We start from the raw sequence: 22,173 nt of genomic DNA, 5'->3' as shown, positions 1-22,173 counted from the left end.
AGGTGCAAATGATAGACGTTGCCATATTTGCAAAGAACATCTACTCCTATAAATCAAAAAAAATTAGTCATAAATTCTCTCATTTCTACTGGTAATATTGAAAACGATAGTTCCCATAACAATAGGTGACAGGTTAAGGTGTTTTGACTAATTTAGATAGAATATGTAGACACAAAGAGTCAAAGGTGTTAACATGACCCTTTAACTGTCCAACATTAAAAGGTTCAGGGTTTGGTATACACAGACCTCAGCCTGCTTAGTTCCATGGAAAGCACTTCATTAAAATCCTTTGAAACCTTTTATCAAAGATATTGACAGGGAGAGCGGGGGAAATACAGAATTAGTTGAAGAATTTGAAATGTAAAGTATTAAGTAAGGCTTTCATTTTAACACCATTCCTTGTTCACTTTCCCTTTAGCTGGAGAGAGTTTTTAGAAGGAAACCTCCGGATGACAGTCTTTTAGATGGTATTAAAAGATGGTAATAACTATCCTTTTGGGGGAAAAGAGAAGGAGTTAGTTGAGATGGACTGGAGCTGTTAAAGTCTGAACCTGTTTCCTAGAAGACAAAACAAGACAAATGCACACAAAACGGGAAAGAAGAGAACAGCAAAGATGCAAAAATGCAGTTTTTGTCTCTGGTGTTGACTTTCATTTGCAGCCTTAGTGCTGGAAAAACTCAAGCATGGCACACGGTCTTAGCCCCTCAGAGACGTGGCAAATGTGTGCCACCATCTGGCTGTTTAAGGCATTGCTTTTAGTTGCCTCTCTGGTCACAAGTTTGCAGCAGTGTTGCAAAATACACAGTCCAGACTGGCTAAGCCGGACTCTTATTAGACAGGAGGAAAAAATGAGAGGGATAGAAACGATAAGAAATAAAGCGTGGAAGGAGAAGGACACGTAAGGGTTGAGGGAAGTGATAAAGTCTTATATCCCAAATGGTGGTCATCAGTCAGCCAGAGACAGTAGAGGTAGTGATGTCATCTAGGTCCCCCACTCTGGCCTGGTCTGGTCTGGTCAGGTCAAGATGTCTCTCAGGATCAGAACAACAAAGGTCCAAAAATGTTACTGTAGATCCTGAAGTTCCCGGGTATGATGGGGTATCTGCCATGATGGTGAGGCTCATTCCTACCTCTTTTTTCAGACACCAGTTGTCCCCCTTTGCCTCACCTCCACTAATTTTCCCAAAAAGTCTTTTATTTTTAGGAATCCCAACAGGCTATGTTGGGATTCCTAAAATGTGTCCCATATGTCCCAAATGAATAGCTCATTTCCTTATTATTTTGTCCACCAATTAGGCCTAATTTCCGATACAACAATTTTGGGTCATTGATTTCTGGTCCCACATTTCTCTTGTTTACCTTGCATGAGCCTAACATAATCCTTGAACTATATCCGTAGGACTTTTTTGTTTAGACTAATTCAGCCTTTCTGTCTCCCTTTTACACTTTTCCTCGTCACCATATATTGTATGTGATTGGAACATTTTGTAAACTTTTATCCACTTTCCCACAGTTGATTTCACAATTCAGGTATATTGTGTGTCTGCCCGTGCTGCAGTCACACCTTCATTTGCTGTGTAGACATACCGACTTAGTCTTGGGAGTGAAAAGTAGGAGCTCTTTCTGCTATTTGTCTGAAAGCCACCATATGCACCTACTATACTATGCTGTACAAGCCAGCAAATAATATTACTATAATAGAAGGCCAGTTCATGGCATAGAGAGGAGTAAAAAGGAAGGGAGAGAGCCTGAAGAGTGGCAGAAGAAGGGGCCTCAGAATTAGGGGGGTTCAGGTAAGTTATTTGGACCAAAACTTTGCTCTATTACGATTACATACAATAAATAATGTAAATGTAGGGCTCCAACCAATGCAACAGTAGCAGATGATTCAATATCTCTAATAAATACAAACAGCTCCAGGCACAGCATTGGAGTCAGGTTAATTTAGTTAGCTTATTTAACAAATTGAATTGTTTCAGCTCATCCTATAGCAGTGACCCCTTTCACATAGCAAGCCTCTGAGTGTGACCCCCCCGTATAAATTAAAAACACTTGTTTATCTATTTAACACCATTATAAATGCTGGAGGCAAAGCAGAGTTTGGGGTGGAGGTTGACAGCTCATGACCCCCCATGTAATAACCTCGTGACCCCCTGAGGGGTCCCGACCCACAGTTGAGAACCCCTGTCCTATAGCATGATACAAATTCAATGCTGGATTTCTGACCTGAAATCCTGTTTTTAAAAAACAGTCTTGTCAGAATTTGAAAACAAGTTTATTTTTTAAATATAAACTGTCTCTTTCCCACCTACATGGAGGGGGAAGCCTTATTCCTGAGACTGAAAAAGAAACTTTACGTTTAGGACACAAAGCATCTAATAAAAGAAAACTAATAGAACATTGACTAGTCCTTCCTTTTTTCCAGCTAGCAAAGACAGTTGCTGAATAGTTCATGCACACCATGGTTTCCTCTTGCTACTCATGTCATAAACTGAGAGAGAGGCAACTTTCATCTTCTGTGGACAAAGAAAATTATATTTTTGGAATTCTACAGAGACCAGTTGCAGTAATGCTAATGTGCTTTCCCTTTGCCTTGTGTACTGTGTCATTTATTGTTAGTTATAGTCTTTTCATGCTGCTTGAGGTTTGAGCTTTTCCCCTTGAAAATGTTATAAATGTAAAGTTGACAAAACATAAGGAAATACATGTGCATCTCATCCTCTCTTATAAATTGAGTCCAGTCAAGATTATAACAGGTAGCATGGATTTTGATCTGGGGTGTTTGTAAGAGCAATCAAAACTTTTTAGTATTAATCCTTTCACTTCCGATAACTTGTGAGGTCAGGGCCCCATTGTGCTAAGCACCACAGAAACACATAGTAAGGGACTGTCCTCGCTCCAAAGAGCTGACAATCAGAACAGAAAAGTCAAGCCAAGTTTAGGAGAAATGAAGTAGTAGTATCTCCATTTTAATAACAATTATACTTCAGTAATTGTATAGATGGGAAAATGAGGCACAGAGAGCTTAAGTGACTTCCCCAAGGTCACACAGGAAGTCTGAGGCAGACCTGTGATTTGGGCTTTTCTGCTTTTATTGTTACCACATCCTTCCAATCCAAACTCACACCATTTGTTTCACCCAGTTATTGCATACTGTCTAATATATAGACTGTGAGCCCACTGGGGCAGGGACTGCCATCTTTACTTGTCTGCCCAGTGCCTAGCAATTCCAATTCTTGACTGGAGTCAAGGTGCTACTATAATAGAAATGGTAATGACTGGAAATTGAACCCAGATTTCCTGAGTCCCAGTCTGGTGCCTTAACTACAAGATCTTCAAAGATTATTTTCAAATTGTGTCTATAATTTTTGCTTTCAGTAAACATATTTTATACAATATGAATTATAAATCTTATGATGATGAGATGTAGGAATTGTCTTGGTACCAGTCAGTAATGTCACTTTCCAGCTTGTCTGCTAACCCCAAGGCTTTGAGCACTGCAAAATGGAAACACTGCCTGAATTCTCCTTTGACTCCAGAGAAAACATTTTACATTCAACCTGATGTATGTTTCATGTCTGTGACTTTAAATCATGTCACAATGACCTGTGCTCTGTCAGAATGTATTCGGTTACACAAGATGCATTTAAAAGCCAGAATTACTAAAAAGCCCCATAGTCTTCTGCAACTGGGTTCCAAAAAAAGGAAAACTCTACAATACCTTGTAACATAGAATAGCAGATGGAGTGATGACATTCATCCCAGTTTTGAGCCAAATGGCCCAGATGAAAGAAGGTAGCTGCTACAGGAGTGGGTGGTGAAGAATGTATGTGTGCATTGAGGGGTGTGCAGCAGGAAATATGGGTGGCAGAATACTCATCTCTTTAGTGGATTACATCATTTCTTGAAATATTCGATACAAATCTGCTTATGAAGCCATGGTCAGAGGTTGCAGATTTACATCATTTTTGAACTATTGCGTAAGCAGGGTGCAGATCATAGAAGACGTGACTCCTATCCTTTTCATATATGGCAGAGAAAAGGTTTTCTTACAGGGTTGCAGGGTTTTTTTAATGAAAATTATCCACAGTATTTTCCTCTTCCGTGCACAATCAGCCCATAGTAATCTTTTAAAAAATGTTCCTTGCACTGCATTTTGAAATAACAAACACATGCAGGGCCAGATTCGCTCCTGCTCAAAGATCTGCTAAGTTTAAGGGACAGCTGGTTTCAGTCCCCTGACTTTCAAGCTGGTCCAGCCTCAGAGCTGCTTTAATTTATGACTGCTGGCTATGACCCCCTAGGGGAATCTGCAGAGCAGAGTTGTGATTTGCCCCTCCCTTTCCTTCATACACTCTCACGTCTATACTAGGGTGTGAGACAGTTGCCATAGGAGCCAGCTATACCACCTGAGAGTCCCCTATCCTGATGGCAGAAATTCTTAGTTGGGCAGCTGGGGCAAAATTCCAGTCTGTTTGCACGACTCAGGCCATGGCTACACTGGAGAGTTGCAGCGCTGGTGATGGGGTTACAGTGCTGCAACTCACTCTGTGTCCACACTTGCAAAGCACGGCCAGCACTGCAACTCCCTGGTTGCAGCACTGGCTGTACACCTGGTCTGCCTGGGGTGTAGTGATTCCAGCGCTGGTGATACAGCGCTGGTCATCAAGTGTGGACACCAAAAGCGCTTTTATTGACCTCCAGGGTATTAGGAGGTATCCCAGCATACCTTTTCAGCCACTCTGCTCATCGTTTCACACTCCACTGCCCTGGGCTCAGGTGACCCGCCCTTTAAAATGCCCCGGGAATTTTAAAAATCCCCTTCCTGTTTGCTCAGCCAGGTGTGGAGTGCAATCAATCAATCAATCACTGACCGTGCCTCCACGCCCCAAACGAGCCCCAGCATGGAACACTTGTGAGCTGCAGGACCTCATCAGTGTTTGGGGTGAGGAAGCTGTGCAATCACAGCTGCGCTCCAGCTGTAGAAATTATGATACCTATGGGCAGATATCAAAATCCTTGCTGCTAAGGGGCCATGAATGGGACGCGTTGCAGTGCAGGGTAAAAGTAAAGGAGCTGCAGAGTGCCTATTGCAAAGCCCGTGAGGGAAACCGCCGCTCAGGAGCTGCCCCCACGACCTGCCGTTTTTACAAGGAGCTGGATGCCATACTTGGGTGTGACCCCACTGCCAATCCGAGGAGCACGATGGAGAGTTCAGAGCAGGGAGAAGTGGGGGAGGGTGTAGAGGAAGCCGAGAGTGAGGCTACTGTGGAGGGAGTGGAGGGAGACACCCCGGAGTCCCAGGAGGCATGCAGCCAGGAGCTCGTCTCAAGCCAGGAGGAGGCTAGCCAGTCGCAGCAGCTGGAACTTGTTGATGAAGAGGAAGCAGAGGAGCGTGTTCCCGGTAAGCAGATTTTACTTTTAGGATGGAAATATTTTGTGAGAGGAGGGTGGGGGTTATGGCTGCCTGCATGCATGCCTAAATGTGGAATAGCCCATTGATTTGGTCTATCACGTCTCTGTAATTGGCCTCCGTAATCTCTTCAAAAGTTTCAGCCAGAGCGTGGGCAATGTGCTTGTGCAAGTTTATAGGGAGAGCCACTGTGGTCCTTGTCCCGGTTAACTCGTCCGCGCCACTGTGCCGCGAGGGGTGGGGGGACCATTGCTGCACACAGGCAAGCTGCATAGGGACCAGGGCGGAATCCACATTGCTGTAGAAGACCTTCCCTCTCTTCCCAGATAACACGCAGCAGTGATATATCTGGCAGTAGAAAATCCTGTTGAAAATGTAGTGATGAGTGTTCAGTACAGGTACCCAAGTAGCTGCCCTCTGCTTTCCCCAGTGCAGGTCCCCAAGTACCTGCTCTCTGCTTTCCCCAATGCACAGAAACCCCAGCCCTCAGGCAGTTCCCCTTCCCAGGTGAAGTCGCGGCAGAAACACTCACCCCATTGCTCACCATGCCTTCGCTGCCGTGGCCTCTGTGCTATGTTTGGTATGTGGAAGTGATGCTACAAAAAGTCTACAAACTCCTTCACTGTGATCATAAACAATGTAGCCTCTGTATTAAATGTTTCTATTTCTGTTATTTTAAGTGTCCTTGAATACTCCAGCCCTATCACCGCCTGCGTGAAGACTACAGAACTTGAGGAAAAATCTGGAAAATCAAAAGAAGATTTGATCAAAGCAGTTATGAATCAGTACGCCAGAGACAGTAAGAGGCTGCAGGACTGGAGAGAGAAAATGCATGAGTGGAGGCAAACACAGAGCAGGAGAAAGGAATTGGCTACCAAGAAAAGCACAAAGCAGCTGATAAGCCTCCTGGCTCGCCAAACGGACTGTATGCAGTCTCTCGTAGCCATGCAGGCAGATCAGTACCGTGGTAACCCCCACCCCTCCCAAAGCTCTCTCCCTTGTTCCTCAGTGTTTGCACAAAACACCTTTCTCCAGCAGCCTGGTTCTTACCACCACCAGCTGCCCCCAACACCTGTACGTTCACCTACCAGCCCTGAGAACTACAACCCTTATCCTATGCACTCAACCCCCATCAGAATGCAGCATATTAATCCTGAAGTGCAGCAGGCATTGAATAGCAATCCAAGCAGAACATATTCAAACCTCTGAATGGACAGTCCACCACCCTACCCCCCTGCCCTTTCATGTACTGTATTTTGAATAAATGATTTCTTGGCTTTTAAGACATTTTTTATTATTGCAGAAAGTGAGAAATACTGTACCCCAAGGGAAAAACGGGCACAGCAAAGGCACCAAACATTACTGTTGGCTTTCAGCCTCAAATTGCTCCCTTAAGGCATCCCTAATCCTTGAAGCCCTTTGCTGGGCCTCTCTAGTAGCCCTGCTCTCTGGCTGTGCAAATTCAGCCTCTAGGCGTCGAACCTCGGAAGTCCATTCCTCACTGACTCTTTCACCCTTCCCTTCACAAATATTATGGAGGGTACAGCACGCGGATATAACAGCGGAGATGCTGCTTTCCCCCAAATCTAGCTTCCCGTAGAGACACCTCCAGCGCGCTTTTAAACGGCCAAAAGCACACTCCACAGTCATTCGGCACCGGCTCAGCCTGTAGTTGAACCAGTCCTTGCTCCTGTCAAGCTTCCCTGTATACGGTTTCATGAGCCATGGCATTAAGGGGTAAGCGGGGTCTCCAAGGATCACAGTGGGCATTTCGATGTCCCCTACTGTGATCTTGCGGTCTGGGAAAAAAGTCCAGGCCAGCAGCTTCTTGAACAGGGCACTGTTCCGAAAGATGCATGCATCATGCACCTTTCCAGGCCATCCTGAATAAATGTCAGTGAAACGCCCATGGTGATCCACAAGTGCTTGGAGAACCACAGAGAAATACCCCTTGCGATTAATGTACTCGGATGCCAGGTGGGTGGTGCCAGAATAGGAATATGCGTCCCATCGATCGCCCCTCCACAGTTAGGGAAACCCATTTGTGCAAAGCCATCCACAATGTCCTGCACGTTCCCCAGAGTCACGGTTCTTCTTAGCAGGGTGCGATTAATGGCCGTGCAAACTTGCATCAACACTATTCCAACTGTCGACTTTCCCACTCCAAACTGGTTCGCCACCGATCGGTAGCTGTCTGGAGTTGCCAGCTTCCAGATTGCAATAGCCACCCGCTTCTCCACTGGCAGGGCAGCTCTCAATCTCGTGTCCCTGCGCCACAGGGTAGGGGCGAGCTCAGCACACAGTCCCATGAAAATGGCTTTTCTCATCCGAAAGTTCTGCAGCCATTGCTCATTATCCCAGGCTTGCAGGACGATGTGATCCCACCACTCAGTGCTCGTTTCCCGAGCCCAAAGGCAGCGTTCCATGGTGCTGAGCACGTCCATTACTGCAACAAGCAATTTAGTGTCTTGCGCGTCAGGCGAATCAATATCATCGTCTGACTCCTCACTGTCACTTTGGAGCTGAAGGAATAGCTCAACTGCCATGCGTGATGTGCTGGCAACATTCATCAGCAAGGTCCTCAGCAGCTCGGGCTCCATTTGTAACAGAAATCGCGCTGCAGATTCACAATGGCACCAAACTGCTTGGAATGTGTAGCAAAGCACCACGGGGCGTTGGAACAGGAAGCAGAAAGACCCGCACCCTTCCGTCCCCTTCCCACAACCCACAGCGCCAAAATGGGACGAGGTGCTCTGTGGGATAGCTGCCCACAATGCACCACTCCCAACAGTGCTGCAAATGCTGCAAATGTGGCCACATTGCAGCGCTGGTAGCTGTCAGAGTGGCCACACTGCAGCGCTGGCCCTACACAGCTGTACGAACACAGCTGTAACTCCCAGCGCTGCACAAATGTAAGAGTAGCCATACCCTCAGTCTGACCCAGGATATACTGTCTTGCAGCCAGAGGTATGAAGTCAATACAAGTCTGTGGTAGTTTTCATGAAAAAGGCACAGTACCTGATTCTGAACTCCCACCAGTTTTAGCCAGGGTCATACCACTAATATCTGTAGACCTACTCCTCATTTACACTAATATCTGTAGACCTACTCCTCATTTCTCTGGGCCTGTTGTGTAGTAAGGTGATCACCACTGTACTTAGCCATAAGTTTTTTCATAAGATGGTATGATGTAAATTAAATCTGGCTGTGCCTACCTTCATAATAGATACTTTGTTGTTGTTGTTGAGGTGGCTGAACGCTTTGCTCATGGCTTAGATTTATTCCACCTAATGTGATTAGCATAAAGTGATGTACAAATTCAGATAACTCCAGTCAGGGAAGTACATATTGAGCCTCCGATAGGGTCTATGTTTTGATACCCCCATTCCTCTCTACCCATGTGTTGATTAAATAAGAGAAATGCCGACTGGCTGATGCTGTAACCATTTCTGGAAGTGTTGTATTTTAAAGTGACTCTTTGACTGCTGCTTCACTGAAGGTATGTGAGTAGTTTAGACTAGAGAACATCAACATGCAATGAGTATTTTAAGACCTATGTAGCTTTGATAAACCCTTAATATTTCTGTGAAGGTCAGCATGATACATTCCATGCATATAAGTCAGCAACAGTCATTCCAGAGTGAACCTACTTCTCAGGAAAGGTGCCAGCATGGTAGGCCTGAACAACAGTTTATCTGCTCGACAGCTGAAAAAGCAGTGCAAGCTTTCCTATGCTGTTCCATCAACAAGTCTCAGCCATGATCTGGAGGGACCACTTCTGAGGTATATCAGGGAGCGTAATGCAGCTCCATGTCTATTCAGTAATTTGGCTCCATAGTGACACTTCCAAAAAAGATACCAATTGTTGACATTTGTAATGGTGTTTTTTATTATGTGGATGTTTGCCTGCTAGCAACATGACTGACACCAGCAAACTCATTCCAACTGTTAATCTAATTTTCAGGTCTGGTCTACACTAGAAAATTAGGTTGGCATAACTATATTGCTCAGGGGTGTGAAAAATCTACACCTGTGAACAGTGAACTTAAACCGACCTAAATTCTCATGTAGACAGCACTTGGGGACGTTGATTAACTACTGTGACATTCCCCTGGTGTTATCTGGATTGGTGATCTACTAGGTCACTCCTATCCTCAACTCTGGAAGCCAGACTTAACCTGCTCCGCTGTGAAAACCCCCACCCCCGGGCTGTTCACGCACAGCCTCTGGCATGTAAACTGCTCCCAGCTATGTGAGCGAGCACTTTTGGCCAGCCAGTGCTTGGCTCATGCAACCAAATGACACTAACCAATATCTCTGATCCCAGACACAACCCTAGGAACTTCTGTCTTGCAGTGTCCAGTTCTGCCTGCTGGACATTGCAAGCTTATATGAGTTCGTCAATTGAACAAAGAAATTGATATGTACCAGGTTTGTTATCCCGAGGGGAGTGTCTGACACACTTCAAACCAAACGCACTGCTTCAGGTAGAATAAACAAATTTATTAACTCTTAAAGATAGATTTTAACTTATTCTAAGTCAAAGCGCAAGAAGTCAGATTTGGTCAAATGAGATAAAAGCAAAATGCATTCTAAGCTGATCTTAACACTTTCAATGCCCTTACAAACTTAGATGCTTCTCACCGCAGGCTGGCTGGTTGCCTTTCAGCCAGACTCTCCCCTTCGATTAACACTCCAGTCACTTGGTGGTAGTGCCTGTAGATGTAGGTGGAAGAGAGCACATGGCAATGTCTGTCTCTTTTATCATGTTCTTTCTTCCCGCTTGGCTTTGCCCCCACCTTCAGAGTCAGGTGAGCATTATCCCATCGTAGTCCCACACTGACCAAGGGAAGGGAGGTGACTCACTCGAGAGTCCAACAGATCTTTTGTTGCTGCCTCGGCCGATGTCCTTTTTTCCTGTGAAGCTGGGCTGGGTTTGTCCCATACATGCCTTAATGAGGTGTGAACTGCCCCTCTGCTCCTGGAGGGTTTTGCCTGGGCTTGTTTTAAGCCATGAAGACACATTTTCAGCCTCATAACTATATAAATGAAATTACAACCTATAACATTACTGTAACTGACAACAATGCTCAGTGCATCATGAGCCTTCCAAAGGCACCTGACATGATAAACTTTGCACTGGATACCATACAATCATATAGAAGGATGAACATGGGGGTACAAAGGTGTTCCCCCCGAGATAGTGTCACACCTATGCCGGTGGGCGAATACCTCTCATCAGTGTAGGTCATGTCTACACTAAAGCGCTGCAGCAGCACAGCTGTGCCACTGTAGTGTTTTAAGTGTAGACAAGCTCTCAGAAACTACCTGAGATTCTGCTGCCGACCTAGAGGAGAAAAGCTCCATATTGTATTACCAATCCCCTATCCAGTCACCAGTGACAATTTAATAAAAACCTGAATGTCTGATTCATTATGTTATTTAATCAACAGGATTTTTATAAAACATATCCTCCTTTGTAGTTCAGAGAGCTGGAAATGAAAAGGCCAGTATATACTGAATGCAAAAATCTACATGCACATCATGCTGCTGCTTAATTCTCATTCACCTAGAAAATTGGACACACACAGCATTAGCTTCAAAAGAATGCTGGAAATGTATTGGTCTTTTTCTGCACCATCATGCTGATGGACAGGTTGGAAGAAAGCAAATCCTGGCTTTTTGCCACAAAATGATGTACATTACTTTTCAGATGTTGACTTGTATAACAAGTGAAGCATGAAACAAAAGCATGATGCCCAGAATAGTGGCAGTGAATATTTTATCTTACTGACAAAAGCAACAAGAGCTGCATCCTTAAAGCATACGCTATGTTAACAACACACCCTTACTATGACAGTAATGATATTTGCAATTGCTGCTGCATTGAAGTCCATGAGAAAAGGCACTAGTTTCACAGGATGTAGGTTGCTATGAGATGCCCTATTTTACTCTTTTTGTGTAGGTTCTTAATTCCTTCTGGACTAGTGAAGTTTCCCATAGCAGCCTTTCTCTCAGTGCACTGTCTAGGATGGGGCAGTAGTGCCATGTTAGTGCCAACTAACATGTCAGTTAGTTGTACTGTGTTAAAATTTGTTACCCTACTGTGACTCCTGCTGAGACAGACCACCAGGCAGAGGAATGCTATGGGGCATCCAACAAACCAATCGGACGGTCTACATCCTCCAAAATCAGCAAGATAGGATGTGTAGAGAATGGCATATAAATTCCTTCCCTCTGAGGAATTTTCTAATAAAATAAAGTATGCTTTGGGTTCAGGCCTCAAACAGTTTCTCTTACAAATTGGGAAGCATCTGACAAACAGAAACATTTAATCACTTTCACCAGAAAATATTTGAGTTCTATGAAATTTAGAGAAAGGAAAGTACAGGTTGTTGTGTAGTTTTAGCAATTTACTCTGTCTTATTTGACCTAAGATGAAACTGACATCATCTCCAGTACAGAGCATTTATCTACTCTACTTAATTTGTCCACATATTTTTGTAGAGGACTAAATACTGCAAATCAATGGGAGTTGGGTATGTAACTTAGGAAAATCCCACCCTATGCTTGTTGGAATTCTATGTAGAGGGAAATCCAATTTCTGTCATTTTGGCTGCAGAGCCTACAGAAGCTTCTATGACTTAGATTTATATGAAGGCCACATCAGACTTCAGAGCCAGACAAATTTCTCTTGTAGAGTTCTGATTTAGGATGTAAGCAATGCCTCTGTTAGAGTTAATATGTCATGGCACCTTGTATTCTTCTTTCCCCTAGTCCCAGTAATATTTATAGAATGTGACCCATATTAGTGATGCAGGCATGACTCACTTAGCCATAACTGAAGAGAACAGTAATGGTGTGACACATGCCTTCAACTAACAAGCATTTATCATTTGCTGGTGGAAGGGCTTAATCTATCTAAGGATTGCCTGAGGCCAAAGGAAAGAAGAGCTACTGTGATTTTGTCTTTGAATATATAATAATACCTAGTCTTACATCACACTTTTCATAACTAGATGTCAAAGCGCTTTATGAAGGTTAGTGCCATCATCCCATTTTACAGATGGAGAAACTGAGGTGGAGAGAGGTGAAGTGATTTGCCCAAGATCACCCAGTGGGCCAGCAGCAGAGCTAGAAATAGAACCCAGGTCTCCTGAGTCCCAGTCTGATGCTCTAACCATGAGAACCCTCATATTCAGTTCTCTTTCTAGCACACATGAATGGGAAATCAAATGAGATGGAAAGTGAATTGGAACATGTTACTTTCACCACAGTTGTTGAATTCCCACCTCACCCTCACCATCCTGCCGTAAGTGCTGTTAAACTATCCCTCATTCCATAGCTTTGTCTCTGCTTGTCTACCTAGTTATAGAGCCATTTCTTCCAAATAAAATTGCTCCCCACCTCTAGTCCACTTCCAGTCCAGATCTCCTGTTTGGAGGCCCAAAGCTCCAATGCTTGTTTATTTTCCTTCCTTACTTACAAAGGCCTTTATACAGCCCAGGAGGCTTTGAGTGTTCCCCTGCTATAATTCCAGAGTACCAGAGATCTATTACACTGCTTCAGGAGGAAAATGGGTGGAGAACAGAGAGGCTCAGAGCTCTGAAGACAAGCGGTACTGAGAGCAGAATAACAGGCAGCAGATGCTGAATAAATAAGCTTAAGAGATCTGAGGACAGTGGTGCAAGAAATAGTGGTTCTGTTTAGGGAGTGAAGGTGGGGTGTAAACTCAAGCCTGGAGCTGCAAATGATGCCCCTGATACATTCACTGCCCTGGTCCATAACAAAGAAAGGCTTTCCAACCAGAGACTTCCCCCTCAGGGCAAGAAGTTTAGAACCTTGTCCCCACTTCTTGTAGGTTGCTTAGGGAATTGGGGTGAAATCCTGGCCCCATTTAAGCCAATGGCAAAATTCCGCTTGCATCCACAGACAGGCTGTCATGTCTGGTGTTCAGATAAAAAATGCCAGTCAGGAAGAGCAGTTGTAACGTGTTTCTCTGGTTCCTCAATTTACTTGATTGAAATCTGTCACTGCACTAGCCAGAACTAAGATATGGTCCCCAGTGCTCCAGTCCAGCTTGATTTTTGTTAAGCAAATTTCAGTGGGACTCCTCACAGAGTAAAAGCTATTGTGTAACTATGCAACAACATCTGGTCCCAAATTAGCACAGCAAGTGAGTTCTCTGTTTACAAGCTACTTCCAGCCCCACTTCATTCTTAGATTTCAATCTCCAACTATCTGACTGCTGCTGACTAATGAGTCTCCTTTGGAACTTTGGCAGGTCAGAACATTCCAGCTTTCAAAGGTGCAGTAACCACATCTGTCACTGCAGTTCTCGAATTTCCATACACCACACGCTGGAGCACTGCTGATTTGGTTATCCCAAATTGTAAGAATAAAAATATGACCCTCTTAAAGATTGTTTTCATACAATATGATAGCTACACAAACTGCACACCATATGTGAACTGTGTAAACCAGTGTAGTGAGGCACAGCTGGGCCCCTCTTACTTCTGCTTCCCTCACCAACCAGTCAGGGACGCCTCAGGTTGATGCAATCACCAGTGCACTTTACATGTAGCTATTTCCTACCACCACCTTACTATCTATGAACAGGTTTGTTTCTCAACCAGGCTTTACAAGCAGCAGACTAGAGCCGACTCGCCTGCCTGTTTCTCTCTCTTTTTCTCTTTCTCCTCCCACCCACAGCCCTTTTATAGCCCCTAGTTAATTAGGCTGGCAGCTGTTGCTAGTTGCCAGGCAGGCAAAGGCCTATTCAGCCAGCTCCAATCTACTTCCCTTATTGAGACTGGCGTGGCAGAAAGCTGGTTAAGCACACCTTACCCAACACCCTGTCACAGCCATGTTAACTGAAAAGTATTTGAACCATATCAGTAGATGAGCACTGATTGTGAAAGAGGTTTGCACTCTCACCACTAGATAATTCCATAGTAGATGCATCCCCTGGATTTGTCAGAATAAAGAAAAGGTCTTTCAACAAAGCCTTATCTGATAACCTGTTCGACTCCCAGGCCAATGGTGATTTCCATTTTAACATGCTTCCACACAAACGCTTCCTCCCCGCCCCTTCATGGACTGGCTGGGATATTATTCCCCCTCTAGAAAGGAGCAGGTCACAATGATGATGCCTTACTCATACTCCCTTTTGGTCATCACTTGGAGCTGCACAGTAGGCTCCAGAGGCAGGGACCCAGCTTTCTATTTGATTGCTGTGAGGCGTGCTTCTCGGACTCAAGGTAGGGGGATAAAAGCAGAGTGGGTCCTAAAAGACTGGTCCTAAAATGCAAACAAAATTTTAAAAAGGGCAGAGAGAACGTTGTTGTAGAATTGTTTTTCTCTACTGGAGGCCTAATTGTCATGTTTTAATTTCTTTTTGCAGACTGGCCACTTGTCTCCACTTTATGATGTCTTTCTCTGAGTAGATCGGATACCTCCATGAACGTAACAAATGTATCAGGAAATGGCATTGCTCACTGGGAACGCAGATCCTAAGTTCACTTCGTATTCCTACAACAATTTGGAAAACCTGTGCGAGGTGCAGACCAAGAAAGGGTTCTTCTTCAAAAAAGCCAAGCTTCTTCACCCTGGGGAAGACTTGTGCTGCTTGGCCCATCTAGAGGACCGAACCAGGCATGTGATCATCAATGTAGGTGGCATTAAATACAGGATTCCGTGGACCACACTGGAGAACTGCCCTTTGACCAGGCTTGGAAAACTGAAATCTTGTAACAACTATGATGAGATCATGGACATCTGTGATGATTATGATGTCAGCTGCAATGAGTTTTTTTTCGACCGTAACCCTTGTGCCTTCAGGACCATCATGACTTTCCTGACAGCTGGGAAGCTGAGGCTTCTAAGGGAGATGTGTGCCCTCTCTTTCCAAGAGGAGCTCGTGTATTGGGGGATAGAAGAGGAACACCTGGAGTGGTGCTGTAAGAAAAGATTACGACAGAAGGAGGAGGAGGCAGCCGAGGCCATGCTGTATGAGAGGGAGATGATGGTTAATGAAACTCCGCAATGTGCCTTCCAGGACAATAGCCGTTCGGGTTTGTGCATGAGAAAGCTCAGGGATATGGTGGAGAACCCTCACTCAGGGATCCCAGGAAAGATCTTTGCTTGTATATCAGTCTCTTTTGTGGCCATCACTGCAGTGAGTCTCTGTATCAGCACCATGCCAGATCTCCAAGAAGAGGAAGAGCGGGTGAGTGCAGCCTTCAGTGGCAACTCTTACACTATACTTTATCAACAGCAAAACACACTAAGTAAGCTATTTTGTCTTGTCTCATCTGGAAAGATCAAGGACAAAGTCATTCAGATACTGCCTACAGTATTTATGATGTGGAGTATAGTCTGGTGTAGGAGACCACTATTTTATTGTTAATCTAGCTGAGGCAATCAAAATCCTCTGCTTTATCGATGGCGATGTGCCAGTTTGCACCAATACAGAACTTTCTCCCAGAATGCATGCGTGCCACCACCACAAAACAGATGCCAGAATAACAATTATTTGTTCTCTCATTATTATACAAACGAACCTTGCTTCAGGTTGACTCTTTTGACGTTGGATTATTAGCTGTGTCTGTCTCTAGATTGTCAGTTCTGCCTTTTCCCAAAAAGTACATTAAATATTTTGTAGAACATACCCTCATGTGCACTAATTTTCAAATGTGCTGAGCACTCATAGTGCCAGTTGATGCCTGTGGGAGTTATGGGTGCCCTTCACCACTGAAAATCAATCACTTTATTTATTCTTCATTTTCAGTGCAGTTCCTTAGGATCCAGTCTCTTACTCGTGTGGGTAGTCCAGATTCCTGGGGTTAGTCCCATTAAAGTCAGTGAGAGTTTTGCTTGAAGATTGCAGGATGCAGCCTTTAATTTTTACATTGAAATGAGTGAAAGTAAAAGATTGAATGGGATGATGGAGCATTGCAGGTGAGGGGTTGGAGGTGGGGGAGATGCTTCGGAAAAGTTCCCTTGTCTCTGAGGCTTTGGGCAGAGCATGATTACGGTGTAAGTGGATGGATATTTTACTCACAACCAAACAAGCCACTTAATGTTTGTGCTTGTTTTCCAGCCCAGTGGTCATTTAACACAAACCTGACCAGTCACCTGTTTCAACAGCACTTCATCCAGTCAGGCTTTGCCAGGGTAAACACACTTTTGTACGAAGCTCTCCTTATGGTAAAAATCTCCTGAAACCACTTCTTCTCCTAGCACCCCATCCTACAGGCCTACAGGGTGCTGTACATCCTCGGCTCCCCAGAAATTCCAGAGAGTTCTGTGCTGTGTTTTTATGAGTACTTCATACACAGCTAAAATCCTTTCCCGGTATGTTATGCATAGGACATTATCAGGTAGCCATGTTCATCAGAGGTGTTGAATTTAGAGTCAGACCCATGGAACAATAATACTTCACGCTAAGAAAAATTATGCAAAACACCTGGCCTGTTGTTTTTTTTAAATTGTTGTTTAGTTAAAATGATCTTGTGTTACAAGCTTTTTATCTCCTAAAATGAAGAGAGTACGTAAAAATGAACATTTTAGGATAGTAGGTAAAGCCACATTGTTCTGATAGTTAAAACAAATCATAGTTTCAAAAGCCAGTAGCTGCAAGAAAACTAAACTTCCTTAATTCGTATTTTAGATACAGCTTGTGGAACTGAAAAACTCAATACCTTTTAAATAAGCAAATTCAAACAAAATCTACTAAAAATGGCCTTGAACAATTAGTTAACCACTAGCCACTATTGTCTGCAGGGTGCTCTAGATTTTGAGAGAGAGTTTCTATAGCAAATTGATGCAGGATGAATCCAGTTTCCTGGGAAAGCCCTGTCTATGCTACTACTAAACAAAATGGGTTTGAACTTAACAGTAGTCTGCAGAATAATGCTCAGCACTAGTCTTGCAGCAAGACTGGGACTGGCTAGCTTGTTAGGGCTTGGCAGGACCAGTAGGAAACATTGTGCCAAGATCGAGGCAATAGGGAATGCTATGTCAAGATGAAGGGAAGGTTTTCTAGCCTCTGAAAAGTGGGGTAGGCTGGGGCTCTTGGAAGAAAAGAATCCCAAACTGACATTTCTTCCCTTCTTTCCTCTGCCTCTCCTTCCACTAATAACACTTCTGCAGCACCTTGTAATCAAACATCTCATAGCACATTTCAGGAGTGGATATCAGCTCTTTTTAATAGATGGGAGAAACTGAGGCATGGAGAAGTTTAGTGAGTTGACCAAGGTCACACAATGGGGGATCAGAGTTGAGAATATAATCTGGGAATCTTGACTGCCAGTCTCTTATTTCTAATCTACAGGAAATACTGCTTCCTTTGAGTGCAATAAAGGTGGGACACAGGGGACTGCCGGTAACAGATTGATCTTTATTTCCTCTTCCTAGTTACCTGTTATGAGTAAAGGTTATAAAAAATCATACCCCTGGCAGAAATTGGTCTCCACTCTTACAATGAGGAAGAGCCGTTACAGAGAGTGGGGTGCATGGTTGAAAGGCGTTTGTTGGGGAGCATGAAGTTTTCAGTAATGTCACATAGATGTAACATACTTGACTTTTCTAGGGCATTTGACTGAGGCACTGCACAACATTCCAATGATAAAACTAGCCATATACAATATCAGTATAGCACACATTAAATGGCTTAAGAATTGACCAACTGACGTATGTCAACAGCTCGCTAGCAATGGGGAATCCTCACTGAATGGGGCTGTTTCTAATGGGGTTCCACAGAGACTGATACTAGGCCTTATGCTAGTCAACATTTTCAGCAGTAATCTGGAAATAAATATAAAATCACTGTAGATGACACAAGGATTGGTGGAGAAGAAAATAATGATGAGGAATGGGCCGTAAATACAGAACAGTCTGGATGGCTTGGTAACTTAGGCCCATGCAATGTGTTTTTTTTAATGCAGAGTTATATACTTACAAACAAGTAATGCATGCCAGACCTACAGAATTGGGGACTGTATCCTGGAAAGTAGTGACTCTGAAAAGGATTTAGGGGTTATGTGGACAAGCAATTCAATGTGAGCTGCCAGAGTGGTGCTGTAGCAAAAAGGGATAATGTGATCCTTGGAAGTATAAATGGGACTAGAAATAGAGAGGTGATTTTTACCTCTGTATATGGAATTGGTGAGACAGACAATGCAATACTGCATACTACATTTTTTAAAAGATGGTACAAAATTGAAGAAGGTGCAAAAAAGAGCCACAAAAATTACTCAGGGCGCTAGAGAAAGCACCTTACAGGGAGAGACTTGAGGAGTTCAATCTATTTAATGTATTAAAAAGAAGCTTGAGAGGTGACTTGATTATAGTGTGCACAAGAACATGAACATAGAGAAAATACTGAGTACTAGGGCTTTTTAATCTAGCAGAGAAAGGCATAAAAAGAAATAATGGTTGGAAACTGAAGCCAGACAAATTCAAATTAGAAATTAGGCACAAGTTTTTAATAGTGAGAGTGATTAACCACAGCTGAAACACATTACCAAGGGAAGTGGTGGATTCTTCATTTCAGTGTCTTCAAGTCAAGAATGAATGCCTTTCTGAAAGACATGATTTAGCCACACAAATCATGCTTTAGTCAAACATATGAGTTATTGGGACAATACAGAAATAACTGGGTGAAATTTAATGGCCTGTGATATACAGGAGGTCAGTCTAGATGATGTAATGGTCCTTTCTGGCCTTAAATTGTGAATCAGTGATGCTCCTGGAAGTAGTCATTGTTCTGTCACTCACATTGAGAAGGGGTTGTGAAAGGGCTATGGGCTTGGTAAAGTGCTTTGTTTTGTTTCAGGCAGAGCCCCAGGATGGGGGATAGGTGATATGATCACCTGTCCTTTATTTCACACGTAATATCCCATGTCCTGTATCGAGTCAATATAGGATGCACTTCTTCCTGCATGTCAGCAATAAATAATCTTTCAAAGGGTCATACTCAGTAATACAAAAGTACAGTTTTATACCACGAATAAAACATTGTGGGTGCTGTCCCTTTTAAAAACAGCCTTTCTCCAGTATGATTCATACCAGTGTGTGCGAGATGTACAGCACACAGTTATGTAACTCTCATGACTGTTTTCTGTGTATAGCTTATTTTTATGGTGTTTGCCTGGCTTGCTGCTGTGAGATGCTCCATTTTGGAGAACCCATTTCAGTTCAAGGCAACTGCTCTTACAGTTTGAGCAACACACATTTTGCTCATTCATGGAGATTTGTTTTTCTCAATCTAAAATAAAAGCTGTGCAGTCTGAAAGCACATGATCTCTCTAGTGTGTATGGAAAACACAACATTCTTTTTTGTTTTCCTTGAAACACAAGTGGGGGACGAAGAAGTAGTACAGAAAATATTCCACTTTTGTACTCTAAAGACCTATGCCGATGTAAAGCTCTGTGTCTGACATAGGCCCCTATCTGGCAACAGATTCTGCAGGAGTGGAGCCTTGTTCACTTCACTGAGTCTCTGCCTGGATGCAGGAATCTGCCCACAAGGAATAATTTGTAGGATCAGGGCCTTGGATTGTAAACTCCTCTGGCAGGAGCAGTGTCTTCCTCATTGTTTATACATGGCTCAGCACACTGGTGGAGCTTAGCAAGTAACAGTAGTAGTAAAGCATGTTAACCATCTTGCACACTGTTGCTTGTGTACAGTTTAAAATTTGAACCCAAGGATAGATCCTAGGCCTGGTCTGGAGTCGCCTTACAGGGAGAAAATGTGCCTACATCTCTTCTAGACAGGGAATAAACACTAAATATTCTTTCAAGGACATGCTGTACTCTGTGACTCAAGCTATCTGGCTGGAATTATTATTGTTGCATTTATATGTTGGAGATATCGAGACAGGTACTCTGTTTTACAGAGCAGCAGTCTTATTCCTGAGTGGATGAACTCTAAGAGTGAAAGGTTTATCTCACCAAGAGAACCCTCTTCCTGCTGATAAGTCATACATCCATCCTATTACTGCTTCGGGAAAAAAGGAAGGAACTTATAATGGAAAAAAAATGGTTGAGCATGTTTACTTAGAACCTGATCCTCCACACTCCATTACACCCCAGTGGTATCCCATGGAAGTCAGTGTAACTTCTCACAGATGCAGGATCAGAGCCTTAGAAATCAAAAGTAATTATCATCTGTGCAGTCTCAGTTGAACAGACGGGATTATTTTGGAGAGTTATTCCATTAATTGGGTGCCAGCACACTTTTAAGAAAAATATGCAAAAATAATCATTCCTAATTTTTTCTGCATATTTCAGATGAGTCTAGATGACGATAGCAATCCCTTGTGGTTCAGCAGAGGGGTAGATAGCATTGGCTTGCTATTATCACACTTAATTTTTTTTTTCTTAGTAAGGGTCAGATTCTGCCACCCTTATTCATGCTAAATAGTACCTTCCACTGCAAATAGTTCCATTGACCTCAGATATTGCTCAGTTATCAAAAAGGGAGGCAGAATAACTAGCTTACTTTTTACCTCCAGTTACTAATCTTGATTTACACTAGGACACTTACTATCTTTACCAGATTTTTCAAGTTAGTCTTTATGTGTTGGAAAAAACCCACCAACAATATACATAATGATCACTCCTGAAATGTTTAGGGAAAAGAGAGATTTCAACTATCCAAAGAAAAGAAAAATAAAGGGAATCAGGCAAATCTGCTTAAAGTGACAGTGGGCTATTTAATTTAAGGTACTATAGTCTATTGGAAGACTTCTACACAAGGCCTGTGCTTAACTTAAGGAGAAAAATTTCTTAAGGAAAATGTACTTCTGAGTCAAATACACAGCAGTAACTCTCAGACAGCGAGTTCTTTCCAGACAACTATGCTGTGTATCTCCAAGACACACAAACAGTTAGAGGCATATGATGTCTTTATGGATTTGTAGGCATATAATATTCCTAAGCCAATTTATTAACATACTAAAGTAGTGGCAAGAATAGAGTCACTGAAGGCATGTGGTTAATATGTTGGAGAACTCTTAAAATGATCATTAATGCACCAAAGCAAAAGCAATGCTGAGAAACCAAGGTATGAAGAGAAACAATCAAATACCATTGGATTGCCACACTAGGCCTGTTGTTTTGTTCTTGGTGAGGAGCCTTAAGATGTAAAAACAGCCTCTCCTATATAAAGAGGGAAGCTTACTTCTTCTACAGGATCTCTCTCCTTTGGGAAGAATAGTAGCAAAACAGAAAGTTCACCTAAGGCATATACCCTTGTTTTCTCAAAGAGGAGACCCACTTGTATTTTGCATCCTTTGTCTGGGATGATCCAGAATAACAAGTGTTTATAGGTGGCTCAGTGAAAATCATACAATAGTCAATAGTTAGTACACTGGAGCAGCTGATTCATTCTAGGGCTATGGATACTACACTACAACTTAAGTCAACGTAAGTTATGTCACTCAAAGGTGTGGACTAACCACCCCCCGAGCGACATTACTTATGCCGACTTAAGTGCCGGTATGGACAGCGCTGTGTCAGAGGGCGAGCTTCTCCTGCCAACATAGCTACTGCTGCTCATGGGAGCTGGAGTAATTAAGCTGACGGAAGAGCTCTCTCCTTTCTCTTAGAGCGACTACATTAGTGAGCTTACAGCAGCGCAGCTGCAAACTCTCTCTCTAGTGTAGCCATAGTCTAGGTGTCCCTGTGTGTTACCTGAACACCAGTTTCCATTTGAATCAAGTACACCTCTACCTCGATATAACGCGACCCGATA

The 22,173-nt window shown here is 43.3% G+C and overlaps 1 protein-coding gene across 5 annotated transcripts in view; it reads left to right on the top strand.

Annotated features, from left to right (window-relative positions):
• Positions 1 to 22,173, top strand: part of KCNG2 (potassium voltage-gated channel modifier subfamily G member 2) — a 90,659-nt gene that overhangs the window by 50,737 nt on the left and 17,749 nt on the right. For 4 of the 5 annotated variants that reach the window (XM_050941830.1, XM_050941829.1, XM_050941827.1 and 1 more), the window contains one exon: positions 14,818 to 15,642. In XM_050941830.1, coding sequence (XP_050797787.1) covers positions 14,887 to 15,642 — 756 coding nt within the window. In that variant the 5' untranslated portion in view covers positions 14,818 to 14,886. Of the gene's footprint in view, positions 1 to 12,628; positions 12,727 to 14,817; positions 15,643 to 22,173 lie in introns of all 5 variants that reach the window. The other variant, XM_050941828.1, reaches the window with a different exon arrangement.

The sequence above is a fragment of the Gopherus flavomarginatus genome, chromosome 2 (assembly GCF_025201925.1).
Source record: "Gopherus flavomarginatus isolate rGopFla2 chromosome 2, rGopFla2.mat.asm, whole genome shotgun sequence".
NCBI classification, from domain to species: domain Eukaryota; kingdom Metazoa; phylum Chordata; order Testudines; family Testudinidae; genus Gopherus; species Gopherus flavomarginatus.
The sequence above is the reverse complement of the archived record's forward strand: the minus strand, read 5'-3'. Positions and strand labels throughout refer to the sequence as shown.